Source organism: Cariama cristata, unplaced genomic scaffold, assembly GCF_000690535.1.
Source record: "Cariama cristata isolate BGI_N322 unplaced genomic scaffold, ASM69053v1 scaffold3435, whole genome shotgun sequence".
In the NCBI taxonomy this organism is placed as follows: Eukaryota; Metazoa; Chordata; class Aves; order Cariamiformes; family Cariamidae; genus Cariama; species Cariama cristata.
The window spans coordinates 1-14,690 of record NW_009616758.1 but is presented as its reverse complement, the minus strand read 5'-3'; the positions used below and the strand labels follow the sequence as shown (position 1 = coordinate 14,690).

The following is a 14,690-nucleotide window of genomic DNA, read 5'->3' as shown; positions in this document are numbered from 1 at the left end:
CCACAGCCATGACATGTTCCATCATGGCCATGACTTGTCCCATCATGTCCATCACGTGTCCCATCATGGCTATGAAAGGTCCCACCACGGCCATGACATCTTCCATCATGGCCATGGCTTGTCCCATCATGGCTGTCACATGTCCCATCATGGCCATGAAAGGTCCCACCATGGCCATGACATGTTCCGTCATAGCCATGGCTTTTCCCCTCATGTCCCTCCCCGGTTCCCTCACGTCCATCATGGCCATGACTTGTCCCATCATGTCCGTCACGTGTCCCATCATGGCCATGACATGTCCCATCATGGCCGTGACATGTTCCATCATGGCCATGACTTGTCCCATCATGTCCGTCACGTGTCCCATCATGGCCATGACATGTCCCACCAGGGCCATGACGTGTCCCTTCACAGACCCAGTCTGTCCCCATGTCCCTGTGTCCCCACGTCACCTTCGGCGCAGCGGCACACGTCCCCGTGGCAGATCTTGCTCAGTTGCCCACCGTCCTTGTCCGGATGGTAGAAACGAGTGCAGCGATCATCTACAGGGACATGGGGACATGAGGGGACATGAGGTGGGCAGGGGGGACACAAGGAGAAAGGACCGGTGGGAGACACGGGGACAGAGCGGTGACATGTGGACGGAGAGGGACAGCAGGGAATACAAGGGGACATGGGGACGCAGGGGGACACGGTGACACCAGGCATGGGGAGAAGATCGGCAGGGACGTGGTGGGACAAAGGGACAGGAGAAGGGGACAGAGAGGGGACTTGGTGGAAGAACAGAGGAGAGTGTGGGGACAGAGGGGACCTGAGGGTGACACAAAGGGACACGGGGCGCACCGATCTTGTAGTAGCTGTAGACGGCGACGGCTGCGGGCTGGATCAAGCCCACCTGGAATCGCTGGTGGGCTTTGAAGGAGAAACACTCCTCGGCCTTGTGCGAGATCTGGGGTTGGGGACACGGGGACAACACGGGGATGGCAGTCAGCCAGGCTGGGAGTCAGTTTTTTGCCCCTGCCCCCACCCGTGTCCCCATACTGTCCCTTTCAGTGACCTGGACCCATCCCTGTCCTTGTCCCCACCCCTCAGACTCTTTTCCTGTCTCCATCCATGTCCCCAACTTTGTTCCCATCTCTGTCCCTGTTCCAGTCCCCATCCATGTCCCCGTCCCGGTCCTGTCCCCACCTTCACCCTCATCCCTGTCCCCATCCTGTCCCTGCCCACGTCCCCAGTTCCATCCTATGCCCATCCCTGTCCCATCTTGTCCCTGTCCCCATCCCTGTCCTATCGTGTCCCCATCCCCACGTCCCTCAAGCCCCACCGTGTCCCCACCTTGTCGAGGTAGATGATGAGGTTGCTGCGGTCCGACTGTGCTTGGTCGATCTCAAACTTGGAGATGTACCTGTCCACGCCATCCGTGAGCTGGGGACACGGGGACACGGTGACACGGGGCATGCAGGGACACGTGGGGACATGCAACCACATCAGGACACAGGGATGTATGGGCACGGGGGAGGGGACACATGGGGGTTAGGAAGACTTGGGGACACGGTGGCACAAAGATGCAAGGTCCCGTCTCCCTTGGGTCCCCTCGTGTGTCCCCATGTCCCCGCACTCACCCTCTTCAGGTCCTCAAGGTCAGGTAAGAAGCCCGTGAGCATGGAGACGTCGAGGATGGACATGGTGGCATCTACCGTGTCCAGGTACCTGTGGGGACAGGGCTGAGGCCACCTACCTGTCCCCAACTGCCCTATTGTCCCCAGCATCCCCATCCCTGATGTCCCTATTCCCAAGGCTCCCCGTTCCCCTCCCTATCTCCAATGTCCCCGATGTCCCCAATGTCCCCAGCCTGTCCTACCTGGTGCAGATGGTGATCTTGACGGAGCGGAAGACGCCCTCCAGTTCCTTGCCTGGGGACATGGGGACAATGAGGGGACGTAGAAGGGGACATGAAGAAGGATACAGGGGGGACATAGTGAGGACATGGGGAGGGGACATTTTGGGGACTCACCTATCTTCACGTCCTCTACCTGTACCCGCAGGTCAAAGCTATCACACTTGTTGTCCTTGTCGGGGACCTTGGCATTGTAGACGGTCACCACCGTCATCGTCCCCTTGCCCAGGCCCTCGGCTTTCACCGTGATGTCCTCGTTAAACTTGGTCTGCGGGGATAGAGGATGTTGCGGAGGGACAGGGACATCCCCTGGGTGGGACACGGAAGGGACAGGGACATCCCAGGACATGGAGGGGGCAACGGCGTTGCAAGACCCGAAGGGGATAGGGACATGGAGGGACATGGAGGGGACAAGGAAATCAGAGGACGTGGAGGGGCGTGAAGGGGACAGGGACATTGCAGGTGACAGCAAGGGAGGGGACAAGATCAGCCTGGGACATGAAGGGACATCCCAAGCCTTGGAAGGACGCAGAGGGGACATGGAAGGGACAGGGACACCCAAGGCCGTAGCGAGGGGACAAGATTGTCCCAGGAGATGAAGAGACAAAGAAGGGACAGGGACATCCCATGGACAACAACAGGAAGGGGAGCATTGCTGCATCCCCCCGTGGTCCTGATGGTGACGGTGACGACGGTGACAAGGGTGGCGGTACCTCGGCGGAGCGTGCCACCAGGGCATTGCTGTTCTCGATGCGGTAGGTCATGGCGCTGGCACGGCGCGGCAGCAGGACCGACACGTCGAGGTTGAGCTCCAGTTGCCGCGGAGATACCACCTGGTACTGGGCCAACGCTTGGAAGACCAGAATGGTGGCCTGCGGGGACATCTGTGTCACCAGGGCTTGGGGACACCATCTGGAGCATCCCCAAAGGGCCCTGGGTGGTCCTGAGCCCAGGGTGACCCCAAGTCCTGCGGCCACCTGATATCACCTGGAACAAACCTTTTTGGGGGGGTCTTATGGAGCAGAGGTGTCCCCCAAGGACAGGACATGTCCCTGAGGGTCCCAAGGGTCCCCGGAGGTGTCCCCGGGGACAAGGGTGTCCCCTAGGGATGGGCTTTTTGGGTTTTCCAAAGCCCTTCAGATCCCGTGGGACCAGGGGTGTTCCCCAAGGACATGCCATGTCCCACGGGGTCCCAAGGACCCTGAGGTGACCCCCAAGCCCTGAGGGGTCTCCCAACGCCTTTGAGGTCCCATGGGACCAGAGGTGTCCCCCAAGAGACGCACCATGTCCCTGGAGTCCCCAAGGCCACAAGATGACCCCTCAACCCCTATCTTCCTGTCCTCCTTCCCCACGGCAGCGGGTGCCAGGACCGCACACATGGGGGCGCTGTAGCCCACCTGAGTGGATCCGTAGCCACCACCAAAGTAGTTCTGCTGGGATAACCAGCGGACCACCGGCCCCGTCAGCTCCGGCTTCTCCATTTGTAGCAAGGCCAGCAAGGCGTAGGACGTCCCCTCGATGTTGTAGGTACGGGCGTTGCGTTCCTCCCAACTTCTGCCCTCTGGGGTGACATCGGTCCCTCAGCACCCTCGAGGGATGATTTCTCCCCCCACCAAGTAATCCATAATTACCTCTTCCCCCCACCCCAGTTTTGTCCCTCCTGGTGAGACGTCACCTTTGGAAAACTTCATGAGAACTTTCTCGCTTTTGAGTTTCCCAGTCAGGGCCAAGGCATAGGAGGTCAGGGCCACTGTGTAGGGTCGGGCCAGCGACTGGTACCTCCGGCTAAGGTAGTCGGCGGCTCTCTCGATGCTCTTATCCAAGCTCTGGGTAGAAAAGATGGTCAGTTTGGATTCTCAGGTGGTTGCTATAAGGGTTGGGCACCTCATCTTGAAGCACCGTCCTTCTACGTGACAGATGCCGGTTGTTCCCCCCTCTCCCCATGTGGAGCTTGAGGATTGGACCACTCACGTTGACATGGTCCTTGCAGACCTCCCGGGCCTCCTGCAGCGCGACGAGGACAAAGGCTGTCAGCGACACCTCGGGTTCGGCACCCTCGTAGCCTCCCTGGGTAACAAAACGGAGGGGGGGGGAAAAAAAGAACCCGAATTTCAGGATCGTGGTTTTCAGAGCAACCTCTGGCCACCCAACACTCGTCCCTGTCACCCAACATAGTCCTTTCCCCACAGCTCATTCTAAAAGCCCATCCTCAAGTCAACAGGTCTTTGGCCACCATCAGGGACAGGGTTTGGATCCTTCCCGTACCATCATCGCCTTATGGATGATAGGAGCATCTTCTTGGAAAATCCCATCCGGCTTCTGCTTCTCCAGGATGAGCCATTTCACGGCACCACAAATCACCTCGGGTTCAATGTCTACCATCTTGATGGCCATGGCAAAGACTTTGGCCACGTAGGCTGTCAACCTGGGGATAGGAGGACCTTAGTGTCATGGTCAATCTTGTCATCCAGACCCACGTGGTGGTGGCAACATGACCCTCACCAGGTGCTCGATGGGCGGTCCTTGAAGGCGGCGTAGGAGCTGTCGGTTTTCCGGAAAGCAAGTTGTTGGGTGTAACCTGGTGAGAAGATGGTGGTTGGCCAACAGAAGGAGCACCCAGGGGTGGTTTCAGGCCACCAATGTCCTCCAACCATCGGCCAACACAAAGAGCACCCAGCCAAGTTGAGGTTGCTTCAAGGCCACCAACCCACTCCGGAGCACGTTCCAGTGCCAACCAGTAGCTCTAGGAATCCTCAAACTGGTAGTACCCAACCCATGTCTTCTTCAAAGGTGGAAGTTTCTTGAGCACCTTGAAGGACGGTGACATTTTGCACCCCAAGAGAAGAAACCATCCCTTCGGGGGATGCTCCTACCCTTTTTAATCAAGTTGATGGCCTCAACCCGACGGTCAACGCCGAGGCTTTCCCACTGCAACGTGCTGTCCAGGTAGTGGGTGGCAATGACAGTGGGCGTCATCCCAACCATGTTCTGCTCCCCGCAACCCGTTGGCGTCACGATGAGGTGCTTCAGCTTTTCCCCATCGATGGCTTTCTCCACCAGGATGGACACAGGGTTGCCTGGATCGGAAAAAGGGGGTGACGTCAAGCCAGGAGTGTCCCACTCCCTTCCCAACTCATCCCTACGCGTGTCCCTTCTCCTGCTCTCACCTTGGATGCTGACTTTGGTCTCCGACTCGGTGTTGGGGACAATGTCAGAGAGGTCTGTTGCCTTCACCTTCTCTTCCTGGACGCCGTCTGTGGGGAAGGGAGGTCAGGATGGAGATGGGCAACCTCCAAATCCTTCATGTCCGCCCTCACCCTGAGGTGACCCAGCCCTGCCTCACGTCTGCAGCAGGATATCCCTTGTCCTTCAAGGTGTTCCCGAGCCATACCAAGATGTCCCTTCTCCATAGTGGGATGGCCCTTGTCCCCCAAGGTGCCCCACTCCTACCCTCGGTGGTACGTCCTTCATCCCCCAAGATGTTCCAGGCCCACAGTGGGACTTCCCTTGTCCCCTGAGGTGTCCCAGATCCTTCCCCCGGTGGGATATCCCCATGGACCAGTCAGGACCACTCACTGATTCCCTTCGTCTTCGGGTCCAGCTCAACTATCTTCACCGTCTTCTCCAATCTCATCCCTTCGGGCTGGAGAGGTTGAGAGTCCAACGTTAAAGGTTAGGCTGGTTTTGGGTTCCCCTCCCTCTTCCCAGCCTCCCTGGGTTGTCCAGGAAAGGTGTCCCAGTGTAAACCAGCACGCCCAGGTCATGGGACAAATTGGGAAAGCCCCAGGAGATCACATTTGAGCATCCCGGAGGAGACAATCCTTCATCCCTAGCTACCAACACCAGGACGTAAGTGGAGACAGGGATGTCACAGGGATACCACGCTGGGGACATCTCAGGGACGGTGGTGGCACCGTGTGGTGGAGATGCCACGAGCGGGAATGGCCACTCACCACAACTTTGAGCTTCTTCTTGACGCCGTCGGCCACGAAGCTGCCCCAAACAGCTGCCTTCACCTCGACATCGTGCAGCCCCAGTTGCAAGGGCACGATGATGAAGGGCACGGCCCACGACGACTGGGGTTTCAGGCGGAGGATCTGCTGGTAGCGCATCTTGGAGGTGGAGGCGCTGCACAGGGCTGGGTTGTACATCAGCTCCACGCGTACCTGCAGGGCACAGAGATGTTGGCCGTGGAGTTCAGGTGGTCATGGACCACCCCACCACCCCCCCCAAGAAGCCCAGGCATGGATCTTTTGCCAACCTTGATTTCGTGCGTCCAGTAGTTGTAGAGGACGGCACGGATCTCCACCTGCTCGTTCCTCACCACAGAGTAGGGCAGGCGCAGGTCGATGAAGAACTCCTTCATCACCGTGATTTCATAGGGGTCAGCAACACACAGCCCTGTGGGGTGGCCCCCAGGGACATGGGGTTCAGGATTATGGGCTTGCTGGGCCCCTCATGTCCCAGGGACATCCCCAAGGCTCTTGGAGATCCTTCAAGTCCCATGGAGTCCTCCAAAGGCTTAAGAGATCCATCAAGGCCCACGGAGTCCTCTCAAAGCTTAGGAGATCCCTCAAGTCCCATGGAGTCCTCCCAAGGCTTGGGGGGTCCATCAAGACCCATGGAGTTCTCCAAAAGCTTAGGCAATCCCTCAAGGGCAAGGAGTCCTCCAAAGGCTTAAGAGATCCATCATTAAGAGATCCATCAAGGCCCACGGAGTCCTCTCAAAGCTTAGGTGATCCCTCAAGGCCCACCATGGTGTCCTCCCAAGGTTTAGAGGATCCATCAAGCCCCATGGAGACCTCGCAAGGCTTAGGAGATCCCTCAAGTCCCAAGGGCTGCCACCAAGCTTGGGGGGATCTCCCCAAAGTTTGGGCCACCTCCCCAGTGGTATGCACCCCTCTAAGATTTTGGAGATCCCTCAAGGAGAACCCTTTGGAGATCCCTCAAGGAGAACCCTTTGGAGATCCCTCAAGGAAACCCACCAGGCTTTAGGGGACCCTTCGAGTTCCAGGGATCACCCCCAAGGTTTGTGGGATTTCTTTAATCCCCAGGGACACCTTCCTCCTCCATCACATACCCTTGGTCTGCGAGAGGCTGACGGCCAGGACCTCCCATGTGGTGATGGAGTCCTTCAAGTACACAGGTAGAGTCTTCGTGGAGATTCTGGTGAGGATGGGAATGACCAAGGGGGTCATAACTGGCCCCAAGCCGGGCTAGGGAGGTGCAACCAGCCACCAAGCTGGAGTAGGGGGGGTCATAGCTGGTCCCCAAGCTAGACCAGGGGGTTGTAGATGACCCCTGAGCTGGACCAAGGTGTCATAGCTGGTCCCGAGGTAGCACCAGGGAGTCAAAGGTGGCCCTCGTCTGGACTTGGGGGAGGATCATAGCTGGTCTCCAGACTGGCCAAGGCGGTGTCCAGAGTTGGACAGGGAGGAGGTAATGCTCTCCAAGTTGAGTCATGGGGTGGAGGGGATGGTGGGACAAGGGCACAGGCCTCACCCCAGCTCGTTGGGCAGCTCCGTCAGTTGCTCCACGCGCCACAGCCAACTCTCCGGGAAAAGACTCCGTGAGGTGATGTCCTCATCGGACAGGAATCGATCGTCCGCTTCGCCTGGGGGTGGTAGCATCCCTCTTGACCGTGGCCTCAGAGGCCCAACCCCTGGATGGGGTCGGTATCACCCTAGCATCATCCAAGTACCACCCTTGTTTTGTCTAAGCGTGGTCTAGGCATCACCCAAGCATCGCCCAAAATTCATCCAACTATTGGCCAAGGACAGCGCAAGAAACGCTTGAGGTTCACTTAAGCTTCACCCAAGCATCACCCAAGGACAGCGCAAGCAACACCCAAGGTTCACTTAAGCTTCGCCCAAGCTTCGCCTAATCTTTGCCCAACCACCACCCCCTCCGTCACCCCACCGTCGCCCAGCACTTGCTTCGAGCCAGTTCGAGGTGGAGCTCGCGTTGCTTCTCGTCCCGGATGCCCTTGATGTAGTTGCAGCAGTCGAGGAAGGCCTGGATGCAGGCTTCTCCATCCTGGATGTAGTTGGTCCGATGTTCACAGCTGTGACCCATGGGGTTCTCCTTCATCCCGTCCTCACAACACTTACGCAACCTCTTGTCCGTGTACTCAGCCACTGCCGGAATCGAGGCACTCAATTGGTACCCGGTCCCAAAGCCCCTGGCCTGAGGGTCGTCAGGGACGTGGGACACTCGGGTGTCCTTTGGGATATGGGATGTTGGGGTGTCACCAGGGATGTGGGATACTCTGATGTCCCTCGGGGATATGGGACAGTGGTTTTCATCGGGATATGGGATGCTCTGGTGTCACCAGGGACATGGGACACTGATGGGATGCTCTGGTGTCCCTCAAGGACCTGGGACACTTTGGCATCTTCAGGGACATGGGACAATCTGATGTCCCTCAGGGACAGGGGACACTGGGATTGATTGGGACATGGGATGCTCTGGTGTCCCTCGAGGACCTGGGACATTTTGGCATCTTCAGGGACATGGGACGATCCGGTGTCCCTAAGGGACATGGGACACTGGGATTGATTGGGACGTGGGATGCTCTGGTGTCCCTCAAGGGCCTGGGACACTTTGGCATCTTCAGACTTTGGCATCTTCAGGGACATGGGATGATCTGGTGTCCCTCGGGGACATGGGACATTCCAGTGTTGTTGGGGACATGGGACATTGCCAGTGCCACCTACCCTTGGTGCCTTTGCTCTCGCCGAGCAGCAGGGAGCGGCGCTTGCGTCTCGCAGGCTGGGGACACTGGATCTCTGAGGACAGAGAGGTCACAGGTCAGGACCCCACAGCGTCACAGCCCCAAACCCAGGTGTTACTTCCCCTTGATGTCACACCCCAAAGCTCAGGGGACACTTCCCCCGTCCTTGAGGTGTCACACTTTGCCATCCTTGAAGTGCCACATCCCCATCCCCAAGGTGCCACCTACCCCATCCCCAAAGTGTCACCTACCGCATCACCGAGGTGTCACCTACCCCATGCCCAAGGTGCCACCTACCCCATGCCCAAGGTGTCACCTACCCCATCACCAAGGTGCCACCTACTCCATCCCCAAAGTGTCACCTACCGCATCACCAAGGTGCCACCTACCCCATCCCCAAAGTGTCACCTACCCCATCACCAAGGTGTCACCTACCCCATGCCCAAGGTGCCACCTACCCCATCACCAAGGTGTCACCTACCCCATGCCCATCACCTACCCCATCCCCAAGGTGCCACCCCAGGTTGTCCCAGTTCCCAGCACGTCCCCTACCCGCACGCTGCGGCGTCTTGATGTCCTTGTTGGTGATCAGGCTGAGGCCAGCGTCAGCAAAGACACCCACGTTGTTCTTCCCGCTACCCGGAGAGCAGCCGATGTCACTCTTCTCCACCGTGTCCCAAACCTGTGACCAACAAGGGACAGCCATGACAGCCACTCCTGCCACCCGGGGACACTGGGGATGGGGACCCGACCACCCACCTTGGACTGGGTGAGTTTGTGCTTCTTGCTGAGCACGAAGACGCCCTTGTCCACAGCCACCAACCCTACGTGGGCATTGTGGTCGCCCTCGATGCGCAGCCTCATGGGCGTCCCGGGTTCGTGCACCCGGTTGTCAGCCTCTGTCGCTCCCTTCACCACCAGCTGCCGGGGACACGGGGTTGGAGGGCGTCATGTCCATAGGACACCCCAAAAAAACCTTCACCACACCCCCCCAGGAGCTGCCCCATGGGGGTAACCCCAACCCCACAGGGTGTTGGAGTCCTCCAGGGGTAGCTGATGGCTGTGTCCTCCACCATGGAATGTCTGGACCACCAAGAGGCCACCTAAGACCGCCCTGTGAGATGCCAGAACCCCTCATGGATTCTTCAAACCACCTAAGTGATGCCCAGACCCCATCATGGGCCACCCAAGCCCTTCCAAGGGTCACCTCAAGGGTCACTCAAGTCACCTCCAAGGCCCCCAGGGGCCCCCCAACCTCTGGGACAGTGGGGACACACTCACAGTGCCCATACAAGTGTCCTTGACGTCAACCCAGACGGAGTCAGCGACAATCTCGCCGGGCATCACGTAGTAGTAGGCTATGATGCGGAAGGAGGGGATGAGCTCAGTCGTCACCGGCAGTGACATGGTGACCAGGCTTTGGCCGGCCTCGTGTCGCTGTCGTCCTACGCGGATGATGCGTCCCTTGCTCAGGATCTGCAGCGGGCAAGGAAAGGCAGGGTTGGTGGGCACCTGGACACCGAGGTCCCCAAGATGAGGAGAAGTTGGTTGGTCGAGGCCAAGCATGCTCACCAAGTAGGTGAAGTACGGGACGGAGTCACGGACGGAGTTGCTGTTGCTCTTAAGGTGGAAGTTCACGGCGAGGTTGTCACCAGGTTGCAGCTCGGTGGCCGCCACGGCCAGGTGGAGGAAGTTGCCGGAACCACCTTGGCTGCGGTAAGCTTCGGCGGTCATTGCCCGTGAGGCCTGGCGGTCAGCAGGCAACCCCGGTTGGTCCGTCCGCACCTGCAAGACAGGAGACTCGGTGGCGCTTGGTCATCAAGGAGAGGTGTGGACCTGGGCAGGGGTCAGCAAGGAGAACTTGGCCACCGTAGAGGTCTTGGTTGTCCTGGTCTCCCTGACCCCTGCTGCCCTGGTCTTTGGTCAATGGTGATCAACTTCTTGGTCAATGGTGATCATCTCTGCTACCCTGGATGTCTTGGCCACTCCTGTCCCCTTGACCTTGGTCATCCTGGTTCTTGGTCACTGGTAAACCATGCTGACCTTGGCTGCAGGCCACCACGAACATCTCCACCAGTCTCCCTGACACTGGCCATCCTGGTCCTTGATCACCCTAAATGCCTTGGTCAACCCAACTGTGTTGGTCACCACGCCCCCCCCGACACCAACCATCCTGCTCCTTGGTCAACGGTGACCAGGATAGCCGTGGTCCTTGCTCACTCTGGACATCTTGATCACCACCATCATCTCAACCATGCTGGTCCCCTTGGCCTTGGCCATCCTGGTCCTTGGTCAATGATGACCAGGGTGGGCCCTGACCCTTGGCCACCATAGATGTCAAGGCCATCCCGGTTCCCCGATGCTGCTGTCCTGGCCCTTGGTCAATGATGACCGTGCTGGCCATGGTCTTTGGTCACCCTGGACATCTCAGCCACCTTGGTTGTCCCAGTAACCCCAACTCCCAGGTCACTTCAACCACCGCTGTCCCCAGCCACCTTGGCCACCCGGGTTCCAAGGCCACCCCGGTACCACTCACAGTGATGGGGACGGCGTCCTTGTTGGCCGGCATGTTGAGGACCAACTTGGCTGTGCCATCACGTTGGGTGGAGACGAGACCCTGGAAGCCATCAGCCTTGACGGTGACACGTGGAGCTGGGGATTCATCTGGGTTAGTGACGTAGACCTGCAGGGGATGAGGCGTGACGTGAGGACGTTACCTAGGGACATGTCATCTGGTGCCATCCAGGTGACACAGGGACAGATCACTGTCCCCAGGCTCTCTCCAGGTGACACAGTGATATGACACGGGGACAGATCCTAGTCCCCAAATCTCCTCCACCCACAAACCCCCACGCTTGCCCCGTCCCCATCCCAGTGTTGGAGACCGTGGTACCATGGGGGTCCTGGGCTAATGCCACCATTGTCCCCATCCCTGTCCCCAGATGTCATTACCGTCAGATCGAAGGGCATCCCCGGCTTGAAGTACTTGGGGGTGCGGGTGAAGTGGATGGTGTACGGTGACGTCACGATGCGGATGCCACTGCGTTGAGCCTCCACCATGTCACTGCCTGCGGTGGCCACGGGAACGGTCACGTCACCCAGCGCCGGGACAGGACTCCCAGTTGTCCCCCTCCCCAGGGACAGCCCTCTCTGACCTTGGGTGGTCCCAGATGTCCGCATCCTCGTTGTCCCCAACCCCACGTGTCCTCATCCTTTGCCGTCCCCAACCCCACGAGTCACTGCTGTCCCCATCTCCCTACGTCCCCACATGTCCCCAAGTGTCCCCCCACCTACCCAACTTGCCCATGACCTCACGCTGTCCCTATCCCCCCACGTCCCCTCTGTCCCCTGTGATCCCCCCGCACACCTGACTCGGTGAGTACGGTGACGGAGACGTAGAGTGAATGTCCCACCAGCTCCTGGGGGTTGGTGAATCGCTGCCGCAACGTGGCCATGGACAGCACGGCTTCTCCGTCCCCATCGATCACCTGCGGCGTGGAGTTAGTGGGACAGGGGACAGTGACGGGGATTGGGATGGGGACAGGGATGGGAATGGGGACAGGAGATGGCAGGGCTGAGGATGAGATGAGGATGGGGATGACAGGGGGGGAGGTCAACGGGGGACTTGGGTAGGGACAAGGGATGGGGACAGGGACGAGGACAGGGTCACCTGGATGCGTCGCAGGGACTGGGGGATGCTCTTCTTCTCGTCGTCCACCATAACGCCGAAGAGGACGAAGGCTGCTCCCTGTAGGCGCTTCCCGTAAAGGTACCTGTGGACAACCCACCGTTGTCACCATCAACCCCCTGTCCCCATCACACCCACATCACTGTCACCCCATGTCCTCGTCACCTTCTCCTTCCACATGCCCATGTCCCCCTGTCATCCCACCACGCCCACCCACCACCATCACCCTGTGTCCTCCTCACCCCCATATCCCCATCACCCTCAAACCTGTCACCTTCCATCCATGCCACCTCCTCATCCCTGGGGACTTTGTGCAGGAGATGTCACCCTACACCATCATCCTTGGGGGGGGTTTGAACCCCCAAAATGAGCAGTTTTGGGATCCCCATCCTACCTGGCCGTGATGGACACTCGGAAATCCTCCTCCCGGTCGATGTAGAGGAATTTCTCCTCTGGCTCCAGGACCACCTCAAAGCTTGGCAGCACTGTGGGGTGGACACCCAATGGACCCAGGCATCCAGGACAGGCCCAAGGGACCCAAGTGTCTGAAGACCCCCACCCCACCTTACCATACTCCTTGACTTCAAAATGGGTGCTGAAGACCTGTTCTGGTGAGTCTTCAAATTTGGCCATTATCGTCCACGTCCCCAAGCTGGAAAAGGTGGGAGATAGGGTGAAGGGGACAAGCTCAGGGTCACAAATGTCCCCAGGTCACCCTAGGAGGTGGCACCCACCTGACGACCTCGGGTAGGTTGTGGTTGAGGGAGAAGATGCCGTTCTTCATCGGCGAGGACACGGGCACTTGTTTGATGATGACATCATCAGGCGTCTGAAGGGACATGGAGTGGTTGGGGATGGTGGCATGGGTGGTTGTGTCCCCGTGTCCCTGTGTCCCCAACGGGCACCCACCTTGACCTCCAAAATCACTGTCTTGGGCACTGGTTCCATGAGATGGTCCACGGCAAAGAAGCGGCAGAGCACTGGGAGGGGACATGGGGGACAAAGTGAGAAGGGCTGGTGCGGGGACATCCAGAAATGGGTGCTGGACCCCAAAATGGGTGCTGAATCCCAGTGGAAATGTCAGGGGGATGTTCCCAAATGGGTGCTGGACTCCAGCACCCCAAGGTCACACCAGTAACTCAAGGTGCTACGGAGGGGATCTAACACCCCAAGATGCCACCAAGACCCCAAGGTGCCACAAAGGTGACCCAAGACCCCAACATGCCACGGTGAGACCCAGCACCCCAAGAACCCACCAGTGGAACCAGGGGTGTAGATGGGTTTGTCGGTCTGCAGGAAGATGTGGCCGCTCTGGAGTGACACCAGCAACGTCTTCTCCAGGGTCACCTGGGCCATCCGTGCCGTCACCGAGACAAACTGCTTCCCCGTTGACTGCGGTAGTTCCTTGGCCGACAGCTGTGGTGACAGAGGACACCAAGTGGCATCGGCACCACAGGGACCAGGCAGGGGACACCAGGTGACACCCATGCCTGGGGAAAGGGCCTGAAGATGCCGGGTGACAGTCCCCAAGGACTCCAGGGTGACCATCTTCAAAGAACTAGGGGTCACCATCCTCTCCAAGGACCCCAGGGTGACTGTCCCCAAAGATCCAGAGGTGACAATGCCCACGGACCCACAGGTGACCATCCTCTAGTCATGGGGTGACCATCTCCAAGGACCCCAGGGTGACCGTCCCCAAAGATCCAGAGGCGACCACCTCCATGGACATACAGGTGACCACCCTCTAGTCATGGGGTGACCCTCTCCAAGGACCCCAGGGTGACCGTCCCCAAAGACCCCAGGGTGACCACCCCATGGACCCACAGGTGACCACCCTCTAGTCATAGGGTGACCCTCTCCAAGGACGTGGGGTCACTGTCCCCAAAGACCTCAACGCAACCTTCCCCAAAGACCCCATGGTGACCATTCCCCCTGTAGGTCCCATCAGCCCCATGGAGATTCTCCACCATCTCCTATAGGGTTAAACATCACGGGTCACCCTTCCCTGGGCAGAAGGGGCCAGTGACCGTCAGGGAGGTGACACGGGGGTGGTGACATACCTTGATGGTGGTGGTGGCCAACATGCCCTGGGCAGGGGTCAGCAGGACACGGGTTTGGTAGAGCACTTGGCGCTTGCGGGGAAAGTCCTGCACCAGGAGGGTGACCTCGGTGGGGGTGGACAACCCCGGTGCTTCCACGGAGCGCCCCCAGCCGCAGCACCGCTGGCGTCACCATCGACACCCTGGGGACACCGGTCATCATGGGGGGTTGTCACAGAGCACCCCACCACCACCCTGGGGACCTCACGGTACCCAGAATCCCCCCTCCCCTCCACCCTAGGGACCCCCTGATCTGTCACCCATAGCGCCCTG

General features: G+C 59.1%; 1 protein-coding gene across 1 annotated transcript in view; it reads right to left on the bottom strand.

Moving 5' to 3' along the window:
• LOC104161736 (venom factor-like) overlaps nucleotides 1-14,577 on the bottom strand; it is a gene marked incomplete at its 3' end in the record, with an annotated part of 14,915 nt that extends 338 nt beyond the window's left edge. Inside the window, 36 exon segments of the mRNA XM_009700269.1 lie at nucleotides 453-542; nucleotides 844-949; nucleotides 1,336-1,425; nucleotides 1,623-1,710; nucleotides 1,862-1,913; nucleotides 2,015-2,165; nucleotides 2,611-2,769; nucleotides 3,295-3,458; nucleotides 3,573-3,723; nucleotides 3,869-3,964; nucleotides 4,163-4,322; nucleotides 4,400-4,475; nucleotides 4,771-4,974; nucleotides 5,065-5,151; nucleotides 5,474-5,540; nucleotides 5,851-6,063; nucleotides 6,159-6,298; nucleotides 6,978-7,063; nucleotides 7,400-7,511; nucleotides 7,834-8,034; nucleotides 8,614-8,685; nucleotides 9,183-9,312; nucleotides 9,390-9,551; nucleotides 9,912-10,106; nucleotides 10,203-10,415; nucleotides 11,167-11,313; nucleotides 11,583-11,698; nucleotides 11,998-12,118; nucleotides 12,301-12,403; nucleotides 12,713-12,803; nucleotides 12,888-12,970; nucleotides 13,053-13,147; nucleotides 13,228-13,298; nucleotides 13,575-13,734; nucleotides 14,379-14,520; nucleotides 14,522-14,577. Coding sequence (XP_009698571.1) covers nucleotides 453-542; nucleotides 844-949; nucleotides 1,336-1,425; nucleotides 1,623-1,710; nucleotides 1,862-1,913; nucleotides 2,015-2,165; nucleotides 2,611-2,769; nucleotides 3,295-3,458; nucleotides 3,573-3,723; nucleotides 3,869-3,964; nucleotides 4,163-4,322; nucleotides 4,400-4,475; nucleotides 4,771-4,974; nucleotides 5,065-5,151; nucleotides 5,474-5,540; nucleotides 5,851-6,063; nucleotides 6,159-6,298; nucleotides 6,978-7,063; nucleotides 7,400-7,511; nucleotides 7,834-8,034; nucleotides 8,614-8,685; nucleotides 9,183-9,312; nucleotides 9,390-9,551; nucleotides 9,912-10,106; nucleotides 10,203-10,415; nucleotides 11,167-11,313; nucleotides 11,583-11,698; nucleotides 11,998-12,118; nucleotides 12,301-12,403; nucleotides 12,713-12,803; nucleotides 12,888-12,970; nucleotides 13,053-13,147; nucleotides 13,228-13,298; nucleotides 13,575-13,734; nucleotides 14,379-14,520; nucleotides 14,522-14,577 — 4,450 coding nt within the window.
• Nucleotides 14,578-14,690: the final 113 nt, after the last annotated feature.